Source organism: Mercenaria mercenaria, chromosome 4 (assembly GCF_021730395.1).
Source record: "Mercenaria mercenaria strain notata chromosome 4, MADL_Memer_1, whole genome shotgun sequence".
NCBI classification, from domain to species: Eukaryota; Metazoa; Mollusca; class Bivalvia; order Venerida; family Veneridae; genus Mercenaria; species Mercenaria mercenaria.
In genome coordinates, this window is record NC_069364.1 from 27,957,401 (window position 1) to 27,982,309 (window position 24,909).

The window sequence follows — 24,909 nt, forward strand, 5'->3', positions numbered from 1 at the left end:
CTGTAAACAACAGCTTTCGGATATTTTCGCACCTTATTCTACCCGTGCTGATTAGGCGTAAAAAAAAAAATTGTTTGTTTCCGGTATCCCGACCTACCCTAAATTTTTGGCCCGACCCTAAATGTTTTTATGGCCTTGGAGAATATTTTTTTCAACTTTTTAACAAAATGATGCAAAACTGCACTTTTTATGCGTTAAACATGACCAGTGATGTTAGAAATCAACTTACTGATGCTCTAAAGGCATATCCCCCTTATTTGTAATCTTTTTTTGACAAAAAAATAATTTCCGAAAAGTCTCCCTTAATAAAAAAAATTTCCAAAAAAAAAAAATGTTCCGACCTACCTACCCTAATTTTTTTGAGCATGTTACCGGAAACAAAGAATTTTTTTTTTAGGCCTTATTGTTTATTACACGATTTAACAAAGCCAGGTGTTGATTAATGTGTCACAGTTGAAATTAAAATCCAGACATTAGATATCTAATTAAATTCAATCAAACTTAGATTAGAAATTATACTGGCTTTACCTTTTTCTGTAACTTTTTGAAATCGAAAGTAGATGGTCGCTGAGTCAACCTGCTAGGTTTTAAAAAACATTTCTCTTAAAATCATTTTGATAAGAGGAAATGTCATGGTAAATTTTAATATCACTTACTATCAAATGCTGTTAAACTGTCTTTGCATCATAACAATTTGTCAAACACATCCTTTTAACTGGAGATTTAGGCAAATCTACGAAAGTGTAACAATACCCGGACATTCAATTTTGGATAACAGGATTTTGATCAATAAAAGTATTTGAGTCAGGGGTTTTAAATACTGGTTGACAAGGATGAGAATCAAACAGTAAATTTTCTATTGCTTGAACTTTTATTCTTTTAGCTATATACATTTTGTTTTCACAGTTTTAACAGCTGTACTGTTTGTCATGTAAAATTCATCTAGGGAGTCTTCTTTCCAACAAAAGAAATAAAAGTGCAGGTTTAATTCTCAGTGGTGTTTTGAATTTAGACATAGTGCTTAAAGTGCCATAACTATTTAATTTTGCACAGAAGGCTTCATGTATTATTGTTCCAAAACATTAGAAATGCAAGTGAATTTTTTTAAGACTAGTGATTTTATAAGGGCAAATAAGTTTATATTATCATTAGATTTGTTAAAAGCTTCGTTATCATGAACATTATTACCGCGGTATAAAATCTCCCACTTGAACACCTCAATCTCCCACTTTGGAAAGCAAAAACTCCCACTTGGCATTCAGAAAAAGTTGGGATGTCTGCATACAGCAACTTACAGAAAATGTGTATTTTGATCACAAAAATGAAGCCAACATTGTATAAAACATACCCCAACAGAAATGATAGCATAATGTACTTGAACTCCTTCTTTCCCCGCACAATCAGATACTGGAACGCCTTACCTTATAACATCAAGGACAGTGTGAACCTTCAGTGCTTCACATCTGACCTAGACTCATATATGTACTAATGTCATCATCCTGTTTTTATTTTTAACAAGCTGTATATATTACTGCTCTTACTCTTTTAACAACATGAATATCATGTATCATAGCAACATGCTTTTAACAACTGCCCCGACCTCCCAGTTATGATCAGAAATTGATTGTTGGGAGTATCTCCGTAGATAATATTGTATTTAACGTCAAGCAAAATAGTAATCAGACATGAATGACCTGGAAATAGAAGTTCTGTAGCAGAATTGACAGGTTTATTCTAATTTCAAAAGATCACAAATTTAACAGTCTTGCATCACCTTCCAAAACTTTACGAAGTATTTATTTACACTGTTTTATTTTGGTCCTAAGTTTTGACAGTTATATTGCCCGTCACAAATATAAAACAATTTAACCATTGAATTATTTTGACTAGGTACCTAAATTACTATGCTTACAACTAAACTGAACTATAAAAAATATTAAACTGGATCATCATTTCCTATTATAAAAGTCCAATTTTGGTACTGCATGGATTTTGATATGCACAGTATAAAGCAGGGATCAATTAGCAGGAGAGTGCTCAATAAAAGTAAAATCTCTATCTTCCGTTAATGTCAAACCCCTCACAGGGACGTAGACATTTAATAGATTGATTAATTCATAGATTTATGATAGTTATCAGTTTCTCGTTGGAACCCGAAATTACGTCAGTTGCAACGACCAGTGCAATTTGACAGAATGCAGTCAACTGATACCATGTATTCATAGGGGCGGAGGAGGGTGTGTGTGTGTGGGGGGGGGGGGGGGGGGGGGGGGGGGGGATAGGTCCTGACCCAAAGTGTCTGTGGAAATCACAAAAAAATTTTTGTTTTCATGTTTCCTCCAAACTTTCAGGTCTACCAAAGTAAAAATTCTGAAGGGAAATTATGTCAACTTTCGTGATGCATTCGTAAAAATAAAAAGTATCCTCCATATCTGAAGACACGGCGGTGATTATACTCACAATATTCACCTGCTTGCTCTTTTTGTTGTTTTGTGTATTTGTAACTTCGGTATGTGTCTACTGCGCACCTGTTCTGCGCGTTTACGGAAGCAGTCCATTGGTAGCGGAAGTAATGTTTCGTGCACATACGTCGTCGCTCCCTACATGATATTTTTTATGGAAAGACACAACCCATTTCAGACATTCCAATTCTTGTGTCATAACATTCAAAACAATTTCAAAAGCAACATTTTAACATGTCATTCGTATTTGGTGCTTATTTTAACGATCCTTTAAACAAATTGCTTCAATTTTCAAGCGTCCAAAGATACAGAATTTCGACTCACTCCCGTATGACAATTCATTTCATAATTTTGAGCATTATTAAAAGGTAATGTGTTAATTGGATATTTATTTTGTGTGATTTCATTATATTTTTATACACTGAGTCTTTATTATGTCAGTAACGACGCCATTATTTCATGTACTTGCATTTATTAAAGTGGGATAAAATTCGGATATTACACTGTATAGCTGACCGAACACTACAAAATCTTGTTCTTTATTTCATATAAAATCCACGTAATCACGATTTTCAGCATTTCTAGTGCATTAGATTTTCAGAGCTTTATATTCCTGCTACTACAGAAAGAGTAAAAAATGGGTGTTAACTTTTATAACGGTTAAACAGAAAGCTATAGTTAAATAGAAGGAGGTAGCTAGGGATCCGGTAATCGGACCTCCAGGCCCGGAGTCTAGAGGTCTGGTTATTAGACAACCTGCATAGGGCAGGCTAGAGGTGCGGTAATCAATATGAATACTGAGAACAGTATTTACAAGGAGCTAGGAGGCTATATTTTATCTGCAAATACGGGAGATGATTTCATAAATCTGTTTTCGTATTTTTCTCGTTGTTTTAGATACATGTTAAGTCACAGGAAACAGAAGTATTCACAATTTTTAAATCCTGGGAAAAGTACGATCGCAATTCGACAAATAATTAATAGCAATTTGTACGTCATGATTGGAAGCTTTTATTGTTTTTCTTGGGACTAATAAATTAAAATAATAAACTTATTTTTTCTTTAGAGTTTTAGACATGTATTGTGCTCATGATTTGTTGAATTTGTTTTACTGCTCGAGTTCATTATTTTTATTCATCAGTCCCGAGAATCGCATGCGATAGTATTTTTCCCGGGATTAAAGAATTATAAATACTTCTGTTTCCTGTGACTTACCATATATCTAAAACTCAAAACAATGAGAAAAATATATGAGAACAAACTTCTTAAAATCATCTCCCGTTTTTATAGTTAAAATATAGTCTGCTCTTCGTAATTCTCAGTATTTATACTGATTACCGGACCTCTAGCCTGCCTTGTACAGGTTGTCTAGAGGTCTGGTAATCAGACCCCTAGCCACTTCCTAAATAAAATCCTCGGAATTTGCTCCTTTTCACATTTTCACATTTTTCAGTGTCTCTTTCTGAGACTCAGAATTCTAGTGCTGCCATTTTTATCTTGCTTGCTATTTCAATAGAAATACTTCACAGCATACATACTGAATGCAGTAGAGTAAAAGAAAACATTATTCTATTGAGAACTGGCACAAGGAAAGGAAGAAAGATTTGGACTATTTATTCTTGAGTACTTGTGACTAGATCAGTGTAGGCTGACATTTTATTTGGTAGGAATAGCCACAAAAAGAGCTCATAGAAACAAGATTTTACTATGAATAAATCTGTGGATGTCTCTAACTTATGTTCTGGTACTTATAAATGTGTAAATGTTGAGTTCTGCTCAACGCAGGACTGCAAGGCGTGGATGGTAGCTAGCATTTCCACTACTGTCCATGAACAGGCTCAATAATCTGAGCCCGCAACATTTTCCTTTATGTTGTGTTGGGCCACCTGTTGTTTTCCACTTTCCATGTTTTACTAGTATTTGTAAAAATTCTGTTTCCAGAGAAACGATTACATTTATACATGTAGTCACTCAGAAACCTAGATAATTTGTGAGGAACTTTATTTACATTATATAAGTTTAAATTTTATATTATCATACCAGTAAGATCAAATAACATACTATAATACTGGCCAAAGAATCAGCAAATATGTAGAATAGAAATTAAGTTGATCTCTCCATAAGCAAGTGAGAACTGACACAGATTACTTCTGGTCAGGAGTAATGAGACACTTAATCATGAGCTCAGTAGACAGTATGTTAGTATGAATTAATACTTAATTTTTTATTGCAAGCTTATTTTTATTTAGTATGTATTCATCCTTCGTATTTTTATCATATTTCCTCTTATTTCTTTCAGAAATTATTGGTCTCTGTGAAAGCATGTCAGATAGGTTTGCTGGAGAAATTTCTGTCATTGATTGGACTAATCTACCAGAAGTGATCCTAGGTAACATTTTTCGTCATCTGCCAACAGTTGACAGATTAAGTATAGGAACTGTTTGCGTAGCCTGGGAGAATGCGGCTAACAGACCAGAAGTGTGGGAATGTTTTGACTTTTCAGAGAAAGATGTTGATGAATTTGGAAATGACCTTGATCTTTTAAGAAGTGAACTTTTCTTCAGCGACTTTGATGGTAGTATTCAAGAGGCCATTATTGATACATACATTAGTGTGATCAAACAGTTTGGAAGAAGTTTCCGACAAGTGAATGTGTTATTCAAAGGCAGAAATTCGAACAGGATTTTGTATACATTGTCTGATTGTTGTTGTAACATTACTCACCTTAGTCTTCAACGTTTACCGCAGAATGTTCAGGTTGTACGAAATCATGATTCTTCATACAGACAGGCAGTTTACAATATCATACAACGCAATACGAAGTTGGATGAACTGATTGTTAGGGACATCGACAACTATGCAGATTCCCAGCAAAAATGCCCTCTTCCTCTTGGGGCATCTCATTCCTGTGCAATAAAAGCATTAACAATAATACAGTCGTTCCAGTCCTGTAACCTTGGCAACTTCATGTATTTAGTTAATCTCCACGAGCTTGCACTTGAACCTCATTTCCTGAGTTACAGCTTACTTCATCATTTAGCGGGTAAATCGTTGAGGGTCCTACATATTCTTGCTGTCTCAAAACACATGGAATTCTACAATGAAGCTCTTCAGGATTGGCAGTGGAGGGAGATAAAGAAGCAAGGTCCAAAGCTATGCGTTCATTGTCTGTTCAGAGTGAGTCATGAATGGACAGAAAAGGACATTATCTTAAAGAAAGAAATTCCAATGAAATGCTTAAAATACGCGAAGTACCATTTGTTGAACTATCCTGTTTTAACAGGCCTTGTATGTAATTATTCTGCCACTCTGGTGGATTTTATAGACTTTAGCCCGTATCAGAAGAGTTATGAGCTAGCTCAAGGAAAACGCTCGGATCAGCCTCAGATTAATAGTTGCATTTTACAGATTGTAGTCAGTTGTCCATTGCTAAGAACACTAGCAGTGAAAGAAGTTTTATACAGCCAAAATGTACTGTTTATGCTTAGTGTTAATAAAAATTTGGATATCTTATTACGGGAAGACCAGATTGAATACAGTGAATTTAACTCGCACCTTATTCATCCAATGTCTTACGAGGAATATGACCTTGTTTGCAGGTCTTGGATTAATATGGAAAATTTTGAATTTGCTATATTGCAGCTAACAAATAGGCTGTGGTATTTTTTCAAGGAAGGCAGTGAAATTTATGAAAGCTTCGTAAAGAAGCATTTGAAGTATTTATAATTGTCAAAACGTTCCATTTATCATTATGCTCCCACCCCGCTTCAAAGCAGAGGGGGTGTATTGCTTCGTGTGTGTTGGCCCATAGGTCCTTCATTAGTATCTGATCAGTAACTGAAGAAGGCTTACCTTTTTGGCAGCTGTCAAACTTTATAGGATGTGGATGTGAGCTGTAGATATTCCCTACTATTTATTTTCAGGTCAAGGATACATTTAGTATGATTCTGGAAACACTCCAGTCAGACTTTCTAGGATGATTGCCTGTAAGTCAAACATCAAGGTCAGAGAACCTTGAGACTTAAATTAAAATGGTTAAAAATTCAGTCAGTAACTAGAAACTGCTTTCTTGTTTGGACCAGTGGTAGTGAAACTTCACCATGCTGGCCAGCCCTTTTTTTTTTTTTGGCAGGATGGTCGAGAGCAGTAGACCAAATGTCAAGGTCACAAGCAGTGAGATTGAAATCTATAAATTAGTAATGCAAGAACGTTTTGGCCCACATAGGTTATTTGTCTATGGTCAGAAATCATTTTAAGGTCACTACATCCAATTGGAAGATTTACACCACAAGTTAATGCAAGCATTGGGCAGTAGTTTACATACCTAGTTACTTGAGACAGGCTATCATTGGGTTTTATGAATGAACAAAGAGCTCTTGTTTTTCTGTCCTTACGTTTGCCTAGGTGCTTAGCTCACTAGGTAGAGCACAAGACTGTGAATTGAGAAGTTAACAGGTTTGATTCCCAGTCTTTGTTCTCCCATAAAGATGATAAAGATTTGACAGAAGATGGTGAAAGAAACAGGTTACTTTGGTACAGAAACCAGGAGCACTGGTTGTGATAAATGATAGCCATTGCATAAGTGAAATACTGTTCAGAAAGCGGGTTGTACCCATTAACGGACCTAAAAAAAAGACCAGCCAGCCAGCTTAGCTCAATAGGGACAGTGCAGATGTACGAATGGCGGGATAGTGAGTTTGTTCTCTGTAACGCTTTGATAACAAACATTTTGTCTGAAATTATTCACCATCCACCTCTGCTTCATGTGGGGAGTTGACAGTTACTTGCTCGGAACAAATACTGGTACAGAATCCAGGAACACTGGTTAACTGCCCACTGTTACATAACTTAAATATAGATGAAATATAGATAAAACACAATTATTTGATTTTATCCCAGTATGTTTTATTCATTATATTTATGATAGCATGGTAATATTTTTGTTGGAATTGTATACAAATATAAAGATAAGATAACTTTACTGGTATGACCTTTTTATTATGCCCCCCTTTGAAAAAGGAGGAGTATATTGTTTTGCAGATGTCGGTCGGTCGGTCGGTCGGAATGTAGACCAATCCGTTTCCGGATGATAACTCAAGAACGCTTGGGCCTAGGATCATGAAAGTTGATAGGGAGGTTGGTCATCACCAGCAGATGACCCCTATTGATTTTGAGGTCTGTATGTCAAAGGTCAAGGTCATAGTGACCCTGAATAGTAAAACGGTTTCCGGATGATAACTGAAGAACACTTGGGCCTAGGATCATGAAAGTTGATAGGGAGGTTGATAATGACCAGCAGATGACCCCTATTGATTTTGAGGTCAGTATGTTAAAGGTCAAGGTCACAGTGACCCTGACCAGTAAAACGGTTTCCGGATGATAACTCAAGAACACTTAGGCCTAGGATCATGAAAGTTGATAGGGAGGTTGGTAATGACCAGCAGATGACCCCTATTGATTTTAAGGTCAGTATGTTAAAGGTCAAGGTCACAGTGACCCTGAACAGTAAAACGGTTTCCGGATGATAACTCAAGAATGCTTAGGCCTAGGGTCACGAAAGTTGATAGGGAGGTTGGTAATGACCAGCAGATGACCCCTATTGATTTTGAGGTCAGTATGTCAAAGGTCAAGGTCACAGTGACCAGGAACAGTAAAATGGTTTCCAGGCAATAACTCAAGAACGCTTGGGCCTAGTGTCAGGAAAATTGATAGGTTGGCCATGACCAGCAGATGACCCCTATTGATTTTGAGGTCATTAGGTCAAAGGTCAAGGTTACATTGGCCAGGAACAGTTAAATGGTTTCTGATCTTCTTGTCCAAAACCATAGGGCCTAGGGCTTTGGTATTTGGTATGTAGCAAAATCTAGTGGTCCTCTACCAAGATTGTTCAGACTATTTCCCTGGGGTCAAATATGGCCCCACCCCTAGGGTCACATGATTTATATAGACTTATATAGGAAAAAACTTTGAAAAACCTCTTGTCCAAAACCACAGGGCCTAGGGCTTTGATATTTTGTATATGACATCATTTAGTGGTCCTCTACTAAGATTATTCAAATTATTCCCCTAGGGTGAGATATGGCTCCGCCGTGGGGGTCACATGGTTTACATATACTTATATAGGGAAAAACTTTGAAAATCTTCTTGTCCAAACCACAAAGACTATGGCTTTGGTAATTTGTAATGTAGCATCATTTAGTGGTTCTCTACCAAGTTTGTTCAAGTTATCCCTCTTGGGTCAAATATGGCCCCGCCCCAGAGGTCATATGGTTCATATAGACTTATACAGGGAAAATCTTAGAATCTTCATGTCCATAACTTACATCATTCAAATTGGGACCACATGTATAGTTTTGAGTGGCAAGATGAACCTTGACATGAGTTGACCTTGATCTTGACCTAGTGACCTACTTTCACATTTCTGTACCTACAGCCTTCAAATTTGGATCACATGCATAGGTTTGTGTACTGAAAAAAAGTTTGACCTTGTTATTGACGTAGTGACCTACTTCACATTTTTGAAGGTACAGGCTTCAAATTTGGACCACATGCATAGTTTTTTGTTCCAAAATAAAATTTGACCTTGATTTTGACCTAGTGACCTGCTTTCACATTTCTCAAGCTACAGCCTTCAAATTTGAATCACAAGCATAGTTTTGTGTACTGAAATGAACTTTGATCTTGAGATTGACCTAGTGACCTACTTTCACATTTCTGAAGGTACAGGCTTCAAATTTGGACCACTTGCATAGTTTTGTGTTCCGAAATGGAATTTGTCTTTACAGTGAGCATATAATTTCTGTTCCTTGTGCAATTACTGAATGCATCAAGGGGGGCATTTCGTGTTTGACGAGCTCTTGTTATTATTACTTTAACTACAACTTATGATACTGGCAGATATCGTCAACAAAATCAAATTATCAAGTTTTCACTATTCTGTGGAAAACTAATTATAACAACTAGTTAACACATTTTGTGGGAGATATTTACGAAATCTGGTCACAATGTCTGTTGTTTTTATGCCCCTGCCATAAAATGGGGAGGGGGGGGGGGTAGGGCATATAGTGTTAACCCTGTCCGTGTGTCGGGTTGTCTGTGTGTGTGTGTGTGTGTGTGTGTTCAGGGAATGGCGGTATTCGTGTCCGGGCACTAACTTTGACATGCATGGTCCGATTTCAGAATAATTTGACACAAATGATAAGCATGTATAGATGATGTGTCATGCACAACAACCATTTCACTAGCTCAAAAGGCAAGGTCACAGTTCTTGGTTGAACTTAGCCAATTTTCACTACAAATACAGATTACTAAATTTTCTGGTTTTCCTACAATATTTTTTTCGTAAATAAATAGGGCCATTGAGGATCCTTCTTTTAGTTTATGAGCAGTACCATGCCTGTGACCTTTCTCATGTTGCGAGGGCATCAGTGTCTGTGACACATTTCTAGTTGTTTTTAGCTCGACTATTCATAGAATAGTAGAGCTATTGGACTCGCCCATGCGTCGGCGTCCGCGTCTGCGTCCGCGTCCCGATTTGGTTAAGTTTTTGTATGTAAGCTGGTATCTCAGCAACCACTTGTGGGAATGGATTGAAACTTCACACACTTATTCACTGTGATAAACTGACTTACATTGCACAGGTTCCATAACTCTATTTTGCTTTTTTACAAAATTATGCCCCTTTTTTGACTTAGAAATTTTTGTTTAAGGTTTTGTATGTAATCTGGTATCTCAGCAACTACTTGTGGGAATGGATTGAAACTTCACACACTTATTCACTGTGATAAACTGACTTACATTGCACAGGTTCCATAACTCTATTTTGCTTTTTTACAAAATTATGCCCCTTTTTCGACTTAGAATTTTTTGGTTAAGGTTTTGTATGTAAGCTGGTATCTCAGTACTCACTAATTGGAATGGATTGAAACTTCACACACTTGTTCACTGTCATGATCTGACATACACAAAGCAGGTTCCATAACTCTGTTTTGCTTTTTTACAAAATTATGCCCCTTTTTCGACTTAGAATTTTTTGGTTAAGGTTTTGTATGTAAGCTGGTATCTCAGTATCCACTAATGGGAAAGGATTGAAACTTCACACACTTGTTCACTGTCATGATATGACATGCAGTGCAAAGGGTCAATAACTCAACTTTGCATTTTACAAAATTATGCCCCTTTTTAAACTTAGGAGTTTTGGGTTAAATTCTTATATGTAAGCTGGTATCTCAGTACCCACTAATGGGAATGGATTGAAACTTCACACACTTATCCACTGTCATGAGCTGATAAGCACTATGCAGGTTCCATAACCCTATTTTGCTTTTTTTAAATTATGCCCCTTTTTCGACTTTCGTATTCATTCAGTTGACAAGGCTGTTGAATAGTCGAGCGTTGCTGTCCTCCGACAGCTCTTGTTTTTTAAGATCTGGGTCACTTTGGTTTAAAAATTAGGTCAGTAGGTCAGATCATAGGAAGACATAATTAGCACTCAAGAAATCACATTTTGACTGGATCTTCATGAAACATTTTTTTCCACATGTGCTCCTGGTTAAAGGTATTAGGCCCATAATAGAGTACCTCCTTTTTGAAGAGTATTTAATTCCTACCATAAACCTACTTTTTTTCCCCTTGTTTTCCTTTTTTCTAGTAAGCTTTTACTTCTTTCAAAACTTGTTATTGATTTATTGTATGCGATTTCTTGCTGTTAAAAGTGAAATTACCTCTAAAACAGAAGGGGTAGAGTTAGACATCTTTAAAAATACTGAGTTACATGCGGTAAAAGTTGTCTATTTTGCCTTCATTCTTTAGGTTACTTATTATGTAAGTAATGTAGGTAGGTTTTACTTCTACCCAAAGGTTATATTTGAATGAAGTGAGCAAAATTCAAAACAGACCCGCAGGATTCGACTATAATGTTTCAATATTGGAGTTGGAATTTTGTCTGATTAAATTCCTTTACTTGAGGCACCCTAGAAAAAATGATATTTACAGTCTTTCTTTTAAGTTTTATGATTGTTTACCAATAGTTTGACGTTTCTTTCATAAAAAATAATGGAATAATAAATTCTCTGAAAATGTTTAGGATAAAGGCCACCACTTTGAAATTTGTCTCTACTTGAGCTTTAGGAAATACCATAATAAATAACAAAAATTTTTTAAAAAACGGCACGGTAAAAGTTTTTAAAAATTTGCATACAAGTGCGAAGCACAGTCAACTGTAAGAATATACCAGGCAAATGCCATTTTTTAAACATTGCTATTACTATTAGGGGCCTAATACCTTAAATTAGGTCCATCATGGCCCATTTGTTTTGCAAGATATATAGTTACTGTAACAAGGGACAACACATACATCTAGGCTTACACATGTAAATGAGTCATGTTAAATTTCTGTAGAGTGGTTCATTTATGATACTTACATGCTTAAATCACCTATAATATTTATGCCCCCTTTGAAGAGTTTTGCAGATGTCGGTCGGTCTGTCCACAGACCAGTCGATTTCCAGGTGATAACTCAAGAACGCTTGGGCCTAGGATTATGGAAGGTGGTAAGGAGGTTGGTTACGACCAGCAGATGACCGCTATTGATTTTGAGATCAGTAGGTCAAAGGTCAAGGCCACAGTGACCTGGAACAGTTAAACGGTATCTAGATGATAACTCAAGAATGCTTGGACCAAGGATCATGAAAGTTGATAGGGTGGTTTGTCATGACTAACAGATGATCCCTATTGATTCTGAGGCCAGTCAGTCAAAGGTCAAGGTCACTGTGACCCGGAACAGTTAAACGGTTTCCGGATGATAACCTTAAGAACGCTTGGGCCTAGGATCATGAAAGTTGATAGGGAGGTTGGTCATGACCAGCAAATGACCCCTTTTCATTTTGAGGTCAAAGGACTTAGGTCAAGGTCAAAGTTACCGGGAACAGTTAAAAGATTTCCGAGTCACAAAACTTAATAGGGAGGTTGATCATGACCAGCAGATGACCCCTATTGATTTTGAGATCAGTAGGTCAAAGGTCAAGGTCACAGTGACCCGGAACAGTTGAACCGTTTCTGGACGATAACTTAAGAACGCTTGGGCCTAAGATCACGAAACTTAATAGGAAGATTGATCATGACCAAGCAGATGGCCCAAATTGATTTTGAGGTCAGTAGGTCAAAAGTCAAGGTCACATTGACCCACAACTGTAGAACTTTTTTTGCCAAATAACTAGAGAATGCTTTGGTTTAAGATCACATTTGATATGGAGGTCACTGGTAAATGACCCATAGTGATTTGAGGTCAGTACGTCAAACGTCCAGTGCACAGTAACCAAATAATTTCTGTTCCTTGTCCAGTTACTGAATGCATCAAGGGGGGCATTTCGTGTTCTACGAGCTCTTGTTGAATTAGATTTGTAGTTTTGTTTTGTAGTAAACCCAGATGTACATATAAATCTGGCATACATGTACTCGGATACAAAAATCACGTGTAAATATCACAAAGTGTACATTTTAGTAGTTGTTACAATGTGTAGATATTATGGTGGCGCATAACAAAATTTCCTATGCTGCGCTTGAATGAAAATACGATATTACAAAATGGCTGGTCCCTTGGCTTTTTTCGTAGGACCGCGCTTGTACTGTACATGTTTTTCAAGAACTTTTAGTTCTTAGTTCTACCAAAATTTCGGATGAAAAACATACTTGTTTACATGACTGACCAATCAGAACGCACAGACATTACCTTATTCCCAGGTATACACTTACCTCATTCCCAGTAAGTTCCCTGTACTTTTTAGCTCGACTATTCGACGTCACATCTTGGTTAAGTTTTTCGTACCAGTCCACATTTTGACAAAGTCTTTTGAGATAAAGCTTTGAAACTTCCAACACTTGTTTACCATCACCATGACCAGTTATAGGCAAGAGCACATAACTCCATCAAGGATTTTGGCTGAACTATGGCCCCTTTTGACTTAGAAATCATGGTTAAAGTTTTCGTACCAGTTCATATTTTGACAAAGTCTTTTGAGATAAAGCTTTGAAACTTTCAACACTTGTTTACCATCACCATGTCCAGTTATAGGCAAGAGTACATAACTCCATCAAGGATTTTGGCTGAATTATGGCCCCTTTTGACTTAAAAATCTAGGTTAAGTTTTTTGTACCAGTTTATATTTTGACAGTCTTTTGAGATAAAGCTTTGAAACTTTCAACACTTGTTTACCATCACCATGTCCAGTTATAGGCAAGCGCACATAACTCCATCAAGGATTTTGGCTGAATTATGGCCCTTTTTGACTTAGAAATCTTGGTTAAGTTTTTCGTTCCAGTTCATATTTTGACAAAGTCTTTTGAGATAAAGCTTTGAAACTTTTAACACCTGTTTACCATCACCATGTCCAGTTACAGGCAAGAGTACATAAATCTTGGTTAAGTTTTTCGTACCAGTTAATATTTTGTGTAAAGTGTTTGACATATGGCTTTGAAACTTTTATCACTTGTTCAGTATAATAGTCTCTATCTGTAGGAAAGAGTACATAACTCTGTCATCTATACTGGCTGAATTATGGCCTTTTTTGGACTTGGAAATTTGTTCTGTTTTCATACAAGTCCATGTTTTGTCAAAACTATTTGACATATTGTTTTAAACAATCTGTAGGCAAGAGTACATAACTTTGACAACTATTTTGGCTGAATTATGGCCCTTTTTGGACTTTGAAATTAATTCACACATTGCCATTTAGTGCAAGACTTGTCGAAATCCACAAATACAGGACCATTGTTTGTCTAATCTTTTTTTTTCTTTTGTCTAAATATCTGTGGTAATATTTTGACCCCATTCTTCAATCAATTCTTCGAATAGTCGAGCACACTGTCATCTGACAGCTCTTGTTTGAATTGTGGTCTCTGACCTTAGAGTTTCGGCCCTTGAATTGGTCAAAAATGCCAAAATTGACAGTGTCTGCTCGATAACTAGAGTATTTTGTATCAGAACTGAACCAAACTTATACAAAATGTTTATCTTTATAAAATTTAGGCAAAGTTTGATAACCAGCCAGTCTGGACCAGTATCTCTAGAGTTAAAGCGCTTGAATTGGTCAAAATTGCCCAAATTGAGTTTCTGCTAGGTAACTACACTATTTTGTATCAGAACTAAACATAAGTTATACAGAATGTGTATCTCTATAAAATCTAGGCAAAGTTTGATAATCGGTCAGTTTGGACCAGTATATCAAGAGTCATGGCCCTTGGATTTTGGTCAAAATTGTAAAAATTGACATTTTCTGCCCCATACTTAATTGTTGTTACTATAAATAACTCATATTGTAACTTTTTTTTAATTGGCCATAGGGGAAAACCAAGACAACTTTTCAGTGGTACAACATAGATCTAACTTCCAATTTTTAGGTGTATTTTAAGGTATCTGTACCTTGTAAGGAGTTTTTTGTGGACTAAGAAAAACAAAATATATATATGTTCATCACTATAGGGAAATGTGGCCTGTCAAGTTTCAGTCAGATTGCCCAAGTAACACTAGAGTTATGGCCCTTAGTAGTTTTTAGTGTTAAGTATAAAGGGTACTATAAATATGGCAATTTCTGCTTCATAACTTGTGACATATTTGACCTAGAACTGTTAAACTTAAACTGAATTTAGATGACCTTTATGTGGTAGTGCACACTCAATTTCCTCAGGATTTCTTTAGTAACTTCAGAGTTATTTTCCCTTTAATTGTTTAAACTTCCAAATATATTTGTACATAACAAACTAACCAATTGGTAGAATTTTATTAATTTTCTTTCATTTTTAGCTCATCTGATTTTTTTGGGGGAAAAAAATGATGAGTAATTGCCATCACTTGATTGGTGTCGGTGTTGGCGGCGTTGACATTGCCTGGTTAAGTTTTTAGCTCACCTGAGCCAAAGGCTCATGGTGAGTTTTTGTGACCGCTCAATGTCCGTCGTGCGGCGTGCGTCGTGCATCCATCATATTTCTAAAAAAATCTTTTTCGTGAAAACCACTGGGCAGAATTACACCAAACTTCACAGGAATGATCCTTGGATGGCTCCCTTTCAAAATTGTTCAAAGAATTGAATTCCATGCAGAACTCTGGCTGCCATGGCAACCTAAAGGAAAAACTTAAACAAATTTCTTGTCCAAAACCGCAAGGCTTGATATTTGGCATGTGACATCATCTAATGGCCCTCTATGAAGATTGTTCAAATTGTGTCCCTGGGATGAAAAGAGGCACCACCCCTGGGGTCACAAATTTTACATAGACTTATATAGGAAAGAACTTTAAAAATCTTCTTGTCTAAAACCACAAGACCTAGGCCTTTGATATTTTTTATGTAGCATTGCCTTGTGGTCCCCTACCAAAATTTTTCAAATTATGCCCCTGGGGTGAATAGAGGCCCTGCCCTGGCGGTCCCAAATTTAACATAGACTTATATAGGGGAAAAAAATAAGAATCTTCTTGGCTGAAAGTTCAAGGCCTAGGCCTTTGATATTAGGTATGTAGCATTGCCTAGTGGATCTCTAACAAGATTGTTTAAATTATGCCCCTGGGGTGAAAAGAGGCCCTACCCTGGGGGTCACTTGTTATATGAGTTATATTATATAGGAATATATACTTCATAAATTATCAGATCATAAATCCTAGACTGTTTGATTGTAATTACCTGATGACCCCAAGCTATTAGGAGTCACTTGACTGTGACCTTGACCTACTGACCTACTTTCCTGTTTTTTAAGATACAGCCTTGAAATTTGGATGACATGTACAGTTTTGCACACTGATCTTAAAACCGACTTTCAGTGACCATGAATGTGACCTACTGACCTACTTTCTAATATTTTAGCATCAGTGTGCCATTTAAAACATGTGGCTCATATTACTCAGGTGAGCGATTCAGGGTCATCATGACCCTCTTGTTATGTTTAGGTCAGCTTTTCTCCTATTCTTTTAAAGCTACTGCTTTAAAACTTGCAACACTTGTTTACCATCAAAAGCTGACTCTGAACAGCAAGAAACATAACTCCATCCAGCTTCTTGCAAGAATTATGGCCCCTTTTGGACTTAGAAAATTTCAGATTTCTAGGTTAAGTTTTGCATTTAGAGGCATGGTCACTTTTCCCTATATGTATATAGTGGAAATTAATAAAAAATATTCTTGTGTGAAAGTACTAGCTTGCTTTTAAAATAATTTTACACAAATAGTCCTGGTGTGACCCTCTACCAAGATTGTTAAAATTATTTTGATTCGTCAAAAATTTTGGCCGCCAGAGGGCGTGGTCACTTTTCCCTCTATGTATATGGTGGAAACTTAAAAAATCTTCGTGTGTGAAACTGCTTGCCGGAGTTTAAAATAATTTTACACAAATGGTTCTTGTGTGACCTTCTACAAATTTTGTTCAAATTTTCTGATTTGTCAAAAAACATGGCCGCCAGAGGGTGTGGTCACTTTTCATCAACAATTTCTTCAGGCAATATCTCCTCCAAAACCACAGAATGATTTTGATGAAACTTTACACAAATGATTTCTTGGTAGACCTCTTTCAACGTTTTTCAAATGGTTTCGGTTCATTGAACATATGAGTCTTTTTGGTTTATAAGTAGGTTTTTAGCTAGCAGACTTTAAAAATCCTTTTCTCTAGAGCTTCGATATTTGACATTTGATATAAGGGTTTCACTCTCTACCATACCTGTCCAAATCATTACCTTAATGTAAAAAAAGTGGCCAGGCCCCTGTGTCTGACATGTACTTACTATAGGCTTTTATATTAGAAACTTTGATAATCTTGTTCTCTGAATCAATAATGACTAGGGCCTTGATATTTGGCATGTGATATCAATTTGTAATTTCTACTGTAATTATTCAAATTATTGCCCTTAGGGTTCAAAAATGTGTCTGAAATGTATATAATATAATCTAAAATAGAAGAAACCTAACTCTCTACTAATACAAACACACTTGAAGCCTTGTACACAGGTGAGCGCTTTAGGGTCAATGACCTTGTCTGAGAAGAATGATGAGTTATTGTCATTGCTTGATCGGCATTGGCATCGGTGTTGCCTGGTTAAGTTTTGTATTTAGGTCAGCTTTTCTCCTAAACTATCAAAGCTATTGCTTTAAACTTGCAACACTTGTTCACCATCAAAAACTGACTCTATACAGCAAGAAACATAACTCCATCCTGCTTTTTGCAAGAATTATACGGCCCCTTTTGCACTTAGAAAATTAGATTTCTTGGTTAAGTTTTGTATTTAGGTCAGCTTTTCTCCTAAACTATCAAAGCTACTGCTTTAAAACTTGCAAAACTTGTTCAACATCAATAGCTGATGCTGTACAGTAAGACACATAACTCCATCCTGCTTTTTGTGAGAATTATGGCCCCTTTTGGACTTAGAAAATATCAGGTAGGACAATATTTCTTTTATACGTAGACAAAAAAATGAGATGAGCGTCTGCACCCGCAAGGCGGTGCTCTTGTTTATATTCCATCAATATTTATTATCAACATGTGAAGTTTTGATCCCTCACCCAGTCACTACCACCACCCCCACAAAAATCTTTCTTACTTGATTGTGCTCTCTTAAGCACTTGTGTTCTTTTAAGTTCAAATGTAATGAAATTATTTGCTTGTTAGTAACATCCTTAACTTTTTGCCTGATATATTTCTTTGCCATTCCTGGACACAAACCCATTCGGCGGGGGATAACAATTAATCGAATTTACATGTTGCTACTATAAATAGCTTATTCTTGAACTTTCTAACCTGGTTGTTAGAACTGGTTATGTCTTTGTTTGGGTTTACTGTCTACCAGACTTATACAATATATGTTCTACGGCAAGTTCAATAAGTATAGTTACTTTGGGCCAGACTCTTTACAGTTATGGCTCTTGAATTATTGAAAATTACCAAAGTTTTAATCGTATTTTATTTCAAAAAGGAAGGTTGATCATGACAAGCAGATGACCCCTACTAATATTGAGGTCAGTAGATCAAAGCTCAAGGTCACAGTGACCTAGACCCGTAGAACTTTTTTGCAGGGTTGGCAGATTTAAATAATTTTTGTTACACGGGTGTAATATCATCAAATATAGGACAAGTTCGACTTTGACATTGGCTTACTTCTGTGACAAGGCCATGTTATGAGGGTATAATTCGTCACTCCTGTGACAGCTCTAGCTTTGATAGTAGGCATATGTACAGACATTTAACCAGCTGAAGATATTACACATATAAACAGTTCTCGAGTATGAATACTGGGAGACTTTCTTACAGAATACAATTACAGAGATAACTAGCAATAGTACATTTGGTATTTGCAATTATGTTAAATCATTTAAATTATTGTACCCCCCGACAACAAAGTTGTAAGTGGGGGTATACTGGTTTCAGGTTGTCTGTCTGTCTGTCTGTCCGTCTGTCCGTAGATGCAATCTTGTGCGCACCATCTCTCCTTATCCCCTTGACAGAATTTAATGAAACTTCACACCAGTGATCAGTACCAACAGTAGTTGTGCATGGGGCATGTTAGGTTCTTTTAGAAAAAAAATTTGCAGAGTTATGGGACTTTGTTTTTTTGTCACTATACTATGTACATAGACACAATCTTGTGTGCACCATCTCTCCTCATCCCCTTTACACAATTTAATAAAACTTCACACAAGTGATCAGTACCAACAGTAGTTGTGCATGGGGCATGTTAGGATCTTTTAGAAAAAAAATTTGCAGAGTTATGGGACTTCGTTTTTTTGTTACTATACTATATACATAGACACAATCTTGTGCGCACCATCTCTCCTCATCCCCTTGACACAATTTAATGAAACTTCACACAAGTGATCAGTAACAACAGTAGTTGTGCATGGGGCATGTTAGGTTCTTTCAGAAAAAAAATTTGCAGAGTTATGGGACTTTGTTTTTTTGTCACTATACTATGTACATAGACACAATCTTGTGCGCACCATCTCTCCTCATCCCCTTTACACAATTTAATAAAACTTCACACAAGTGATCAGTACCAACAGTAGTTGTGCATGGGGCATGTTAGGATCTTTTAGAAAAAAAAATTGCAGAGTTATGGGACTTCGTTTTTTCGTTACTATACTATATACATAGACACAATCTTGTGCGCACCATCTCTCCTCATCCCCTTGACACAATTTAATGAAACTTCACACAAGTGATCAGTAACAACAGTAGTTGTGCATGGGGCATGTTAGGTTCTTTCAGCGGTAAAAATTGCAGAGTTATGGAACTTTGTTTCTTGTTAACATACTGTGTACATACAGTCTGCATATGCAATCTTGTGCGTGCCTAATCTACCAAACCCTTGCACACAATTTAATGAAACTTCACACAAGTGATCAGTACCAACCCTAGTTGTGCATGGTGCATGTTACATTCTTTTAGATAAATATTCTGCATAGTTATGGGACTTTGTTTTTTGTTACTATACTGTATACATACAGTCTATATACATATTACTGTCTACATAATTATGCAATCTTGTGTGCGTCAAATTGCAATGTACTGTGTCAGTGCATGCGGGGGGTACATTCATCACCTTTAGTGATAGCTCTAGTTAGGATAGAATATCATGACAGCAACGGTAACAAGATGGCTATTTTATTATACTTAAAATTCATTGATTCAATGTTTAAAGATACATGCCTCTGGAATTATGTCAACTTTTCTTGAAATTTTAAAAATTTAGAAAACATCTTTTGGTACGTAATTGCAGCGGAATTTTGTTTAATATTTATAAGCTTTATCTACAATAACACTCCAGATAAACAGAAGCACTTGTAGAAAACTCTGGAAGGTGTCAAGTCAAAGTATTCACATTTGATTAAATTTAAAAGGAATCTAGCTGTACTTTGTGTCATATACATTAAAATATCTATTTAAACATTACTTGTTTATTGTTTTCAATAGTGAATACCAACTGCAGTCTATTTTAAAAAAATCCTTTAAATTTGTTTATCTGGAGGCATGCACCATTAAAGATAAAATAAACAGGAATAATCTTTGTTTGTCATGAACTGACACAATTGGGATGTAAATGAAACTTAGTTCTCCATGATTATGAATTATTTTACAGTACACATTGGTTATACTGTTGATGAGTATTGTTCTAGTTATGATAGCTTGAAGACCTGAAGAAAGTTGTCATGTTTGTCTTGGCCAGTAATACAGCTGAAGTATAGTTTACATGTTTCAGCACACCAGCAGGCAGCTCTGGGACCATTGAGGTCCTTCAACACAACCTTTCCTGTAGAACAGTCACCTGCTATCTCTTCTATAACATGTCTATGTTTGTCACACACAAGAACTGTACCATCATCTGACAGTGTTATACCACGAGGCCTAGTCGTACCACCGTAACTACCAGTCACCTCACCCTGCCAGTTTAACCTTGTAATTGTTTTCATCATCCAGTCAGATACATAGATAGAATTAGTGTTAGTGGTAACATATAGTGGCTGACTGAAAATATTTTCGCTCTTGTCTGTTGTCAGTACAGTACCATTGATATCAAGAATTTGGAGTTTTGCAGGATTCTGAAATGACACAACAAGTTTCCCCTGACAGTAACTTATACCATAACATACTCCATCAACCTTCAGATTTTGTTTCTTCCTGAGTTTGTTTGAGGAGATTGATATAAACTGAATCTTTTGTTTGTCAGGAAGTGTGACAGCAAACTTTGTACTGGTAACTGAGGTGACATCCCATGGCCCAGTACCTAGTTGTAATTGATCAGTAACAGATTGACTGCATGTATCCACCATTTTTACAGCAGAGTTACCATTGTCAGTGATGATAAGTAGATCAGGAGGAAAGAGAATTATTCCTTCTATATGGCATCTGTCTTTATCTTTTGATGTCTTGACACAGATTTCACCCTGATGTGAAGTTTGTCTGGATTTTATATCAACACCTAGAGGAGACCTTGGTTGTTTTAATGACTTCTCTGCGAATGTACCCAGTGACCTTTCCTTGTCAAGGAGGGTTGATATTACTTTATTTTCTTTAAAGTTGTACTCCTTGACATCATATGCTGCTAGGTGGTGGACACGCTTCTCATAATCTTTGACCATTTGCTGAGCTAATTTTAGCTCCATGAAAAGTTTGTCTGCTTGTTTGGATGTGTTGAGATGTTTAATGGTGTCAGATGATGTCTTCAGAGATTTTGTTACATCATCACAAGTTCTTTCTACTGTTTTCTGGTTCTTGTTATTTTCTTGTAGAATGGTCTTTGATGCATTTTCAGCTTGTCTTTCTAGTTCATCTAGTCTTTGGTTTATTTCTTTCCGAAACTTCGTTATATCAGCCAATGCATCTGTCAAAGAATTGTTTGACTTTGCAGTATTTTTTTTCAAATCTTCTGATTTCTTGCGACATTGCTCAGTAATGGTAGCCATAGTTTTCAGAATGTCTTGAAGTTCTTTGCTGTTTATGACCTGACCAGAAATATCGGGGATGTAGTTTACTTTGCAAGATGCACCAGTGTGTTCAAGTGTAACACATACACTGCATAGTAGTGCTTTGTGGTTCTGACAGTAGAACTTGATGATTTCTTTTGTATGTTTAGGGCAAGATTTGGTGAAGTTGTCAGGCTGTGTTGGATGAACAGAGACTGAAGAAATGCTTTGTGGCATGCTGTTTTTATCTAGAAGGGTATGATGCCTTGAAAGAGTATGTCTCTTGTGAACTATAAAGCAGGTCTCGCACAGATGCTCCTTGCAGTCAGCACAATAGCCATGGGCAGGAAGTCTAGGACCGTCACGGTCGCAAGGCTGGCAGTAAACTTTAGAGTCTTCATCAAACCCCATAGTTGACAAAGAAAAATGTTTCGGCAACTTTTTTCCTGGGACAGCCATTTCTAAACTGAAATGTAAAATAAACATATTTCATGTAAATTTTCATTTTGGAATTGATTCTTGGTATTATTCATCATTTTAGCTAGACTATATAAAGAAATGTCTAGCTATTCTACTCACCATGGTGTTGACGTCGACGTCGGCGTCACACCTTGGTTAAAGTTTTGCATACAAGTACATATGGCTGTCATTTAAAGGCATATACACTGTAGATATTTTAACATTTAGGGTAATATTCCTGCTTCTGGGACAACAATTCAAATAGTCGAGCACTGGCTGTCTTACGGACAGCTCTTGTCCATTCTCAATACAGTGATACGATTTATCAATGTTGACTCTAAGGCCTAAAAAAATTCTTTGTTTCCGGTAACATGCTAAAAACAATTAGGATAGATAGGTCTGAAAAAATGTTTTTTTTAAATTTTTTTCTTATTAAGGGAGCCTTTTCGGAAATTATTTTTGTGTCAAAAAAAATACAAATCAGGGAATTATGCCTTTAGAGCATCACTAAGTTGATTTCTAACATCACTGACCATGTTCAAAGCATAAAAAGTGCAGTTTTGCAATTTTTTGTTAAAAAGTTGAAAAAAAATATTATCCAATATTCTCTTCTAAGATATTCTAAAAACATTTAGGGTCGGGCCAAAATTTAGGGTAGGTCGGGATACTGGAAACAAACAATTTTTTTTATGCCTAACAGTAATAGAGCATTGCTGTAGGACACACAAAGGTTAACCATGCTTAATTACAGCTAGTGAGGCTGAGATACAATAATTAAAAACAGATCATTGATAAGGATTTCATATTTGTAATCATTGTCCTAAAGTTTTGAACTTATAAAATTGTTTGAATAACATGCTTTAAAAATAATTAAAAGTATAACAGGATCAGTAGATTGTTTAAAAAATGGCTCTGAGCCACAGGTATGAAATGAAAAATTGCATATAAAAGAATCTTAAATATTGTGTATGGAACGCCATAGCTGTCTTATGATGTTGATTTAGCACTTTATGATGTGCATACATCTGTATATGACGTGCTTCTACTTGTATGTGCAGTGCTTATACATGTATATGATGTGGTTTTCACTGTATATGGTATGCTTTATATGAAATCACAGACAGGTTCGATACTGGATCATCAAGACAAATAATTGAAAAACCTTATTACCATTTTTTTTCTTACTGAACTTCACACTTTAACTCGAGTATAAAACTAGGTCACTAGATTAAATCAGGGATAACTTGATTTATGCTAAAAATGCCACATTTCCTACCTGATTTACATAAAACATGGTCAGAATATTTGTCTTAATGAAGTTTTGGTCAAACGGGATACTGGGTTATTTCGGGTTAGAACTAGTTCATGTTTGATACAGTACAATGTACATTATTGTCCTCTCATTTATAACATTATCCGCACATAATATCATGAAACTTTGCACGTCTTAAAGCCTTATTAAATCATATATTAAAATATAAATAAAAATTTAAATTACATACCACTAGAGAACTTCCTATTCTTGTTTAAAGTATATAATCCTCTGTAGTAATCTTTATCTGATGTTTATTGTTTTGCAGTTTCTATTGGTGATAACCATATCAAATTACTTCCTGGTCGTGACACTGATATACAAGTTTAAGAAGTTATATTACGAAACAATATCTTAATATTAAGTTTTGAAATTGATATGTATCAATCTATGAGTTTATTAATTTTTTTCAAGTAACAAGCTTTCATATTTACTGTGCTTGATTGTTTAGCTCGACTTTTCGAAGATAAAAGTAGAGCTATGCACTCGCCTCGGTGTCGGCGTCAGTGTTAGCGTCGCTGTTGGTTAAACTTGTTGATACAGTCAAATATCTCTGTTACTATCAAAGCTATTGACTTGAACCTTAAGATACTTAAGTACTATCAAAGTCTACACCAGAAGAAACAATCTCCATAACTCTGTTTGAATTTTGACAGAATTATGCCCCCTTTAACTTAGAATGTTTGGTTAAAGTTTTTTATAAAGTCAAATATCTCCGTTACTTTCTGAGCTACTGACTTGAAACTTAAAACACTTATTTACTATCAAAGTCTATTCCAGGAACAATCCCAATAACTCTGATTTTAATTTCGACAGAATTAAGCCCCTTTTTAACTTAGATTTTTTTTGTTAACATTTTTGATGAAGTCAAATATCACTGTTACTATCAAAGCTATTGACTTGAAACTTAGAATACTTATTTACCATCATAGTCTAGTCACCAGGAGACACAAACCCCATAACCCTGATTTGAATTTTGACAGAATTATGCCCCTTTTCAACTTAGAATTTTTTGTTAAAATATTTGATAAAGTCAAATATCACTATTAAAGCTTTTGACTTGAACCTTAAAATAGTTATTTACTATCAAAGTCTACACTAGAAGAAACAATCCCCATTACTCTTATCTGAATTTTGACAGAGTTATGTCTGTTTTTAACTTGGATTTTTTTTTTACTGGCAAAGCTCTAATTCAGAGTCAAGCACTGAGAAAAGTCGAGCGCACTGTCTTAGCAGCCCCTATTACATT

At 36.0% G+C, this 24,909-nt stretch overlaps 3 protein-coding genes across 6 annotated transcripts in view; 1 reads left to right on the forward strand and 2 right to left on the reverse strand.

Moving 5' to 3' along the window:
* The window catches only part of LOC123551311 (intraflagellar transport protein 88 homolog), a 44,034-nt gene extending 41,437 nt beyond the window's left edge, over positions 1 to 2,597 (reverse strand). The window contains exon 1 of one of the 3 annotated variants that reach the window (XM_045340154.2): positions 2,461 to 2,597. The gene's annotated coding sequence lies outside the window, so the exon portion shown is untranslated. The remainder of the gene's footprint in view (positions 1 to 2,460) is intronic. The other 2 variants (XM_045340155.2, XM_053540836.1) reach the window with 2 other exon arrangements.
* Positions 392 to 7,443, forward strand: LOC123551312 (F-box/LRR-repeat protein 21-like). 2 transcript variants are annotated; one of them, XM_053540837.1, is made up of 2 exons: positions 392 to 635; positions 4,762 to 7,443. In XM_053540837.1, the coding sequence occupies exon 2, from the start codon at positions 4,785 to 4,787 to the stop codon at positions 6,186 to 6,188; it is 1,404 nt and encodes a 467-aa protein (XP_053396812.1). In that variant the 5' UTR covers positions 392 to 635; positions 4,762 to 4,784; the 3' UTR covers positions 6,189 to 7,443. The 2 variants fall into 2 exon arrangements, with proteins under 2 accessions (XP_053396812.1, XP_045196091.2); XM_045340156.2 differs by lacking the exon at positions 392 to 635 and adding an exon at positions 2,687 to 2,830.
* A 12,633-nt stretch (positions 7,444 to 20,076) lies between these two features.
* Positions 20,077 to 24,255, reverse strand: LOC123551313 (uncharacterized). The gene is made up of 2 exons (XM_045340157.2): positions 23,851 to 24,255; positions 20,077 to 22,355 (listed from the first exon to the last, which is right to left on the reverse strand). Exon 2 carries the CDS (start codon positions 22,346 to 22,348, stop codon positions 20,603 to 20,605), a length of 1,746 nt encoding a protein of 581 aa, XP_045196092.2. The 5' UTR covers positions 22,349 to 22,355; positions 23,851 to 24,255; the 3' UTR covers positions 20,077 to 20,602.
* Positions 24,256 to 24,909: the final 654 nt, after the last annotated feature.

Coding starts and splice junctions, on each gene's coding strand:
- LOC123551313 (XM_045340157.2), bottom strand. CDS start 22,348: ATGGCTGTCCCAGGAAAAAAGTTGCCGAAACATTTTTCTTTGTCAACT.
- LOC123551312 (XM_053540837.1), top strand. CDS start 4,785: ATGTCAGATAGGTTTGCTGGAGAAATTTCTGTCATTGATTGGACTAAT.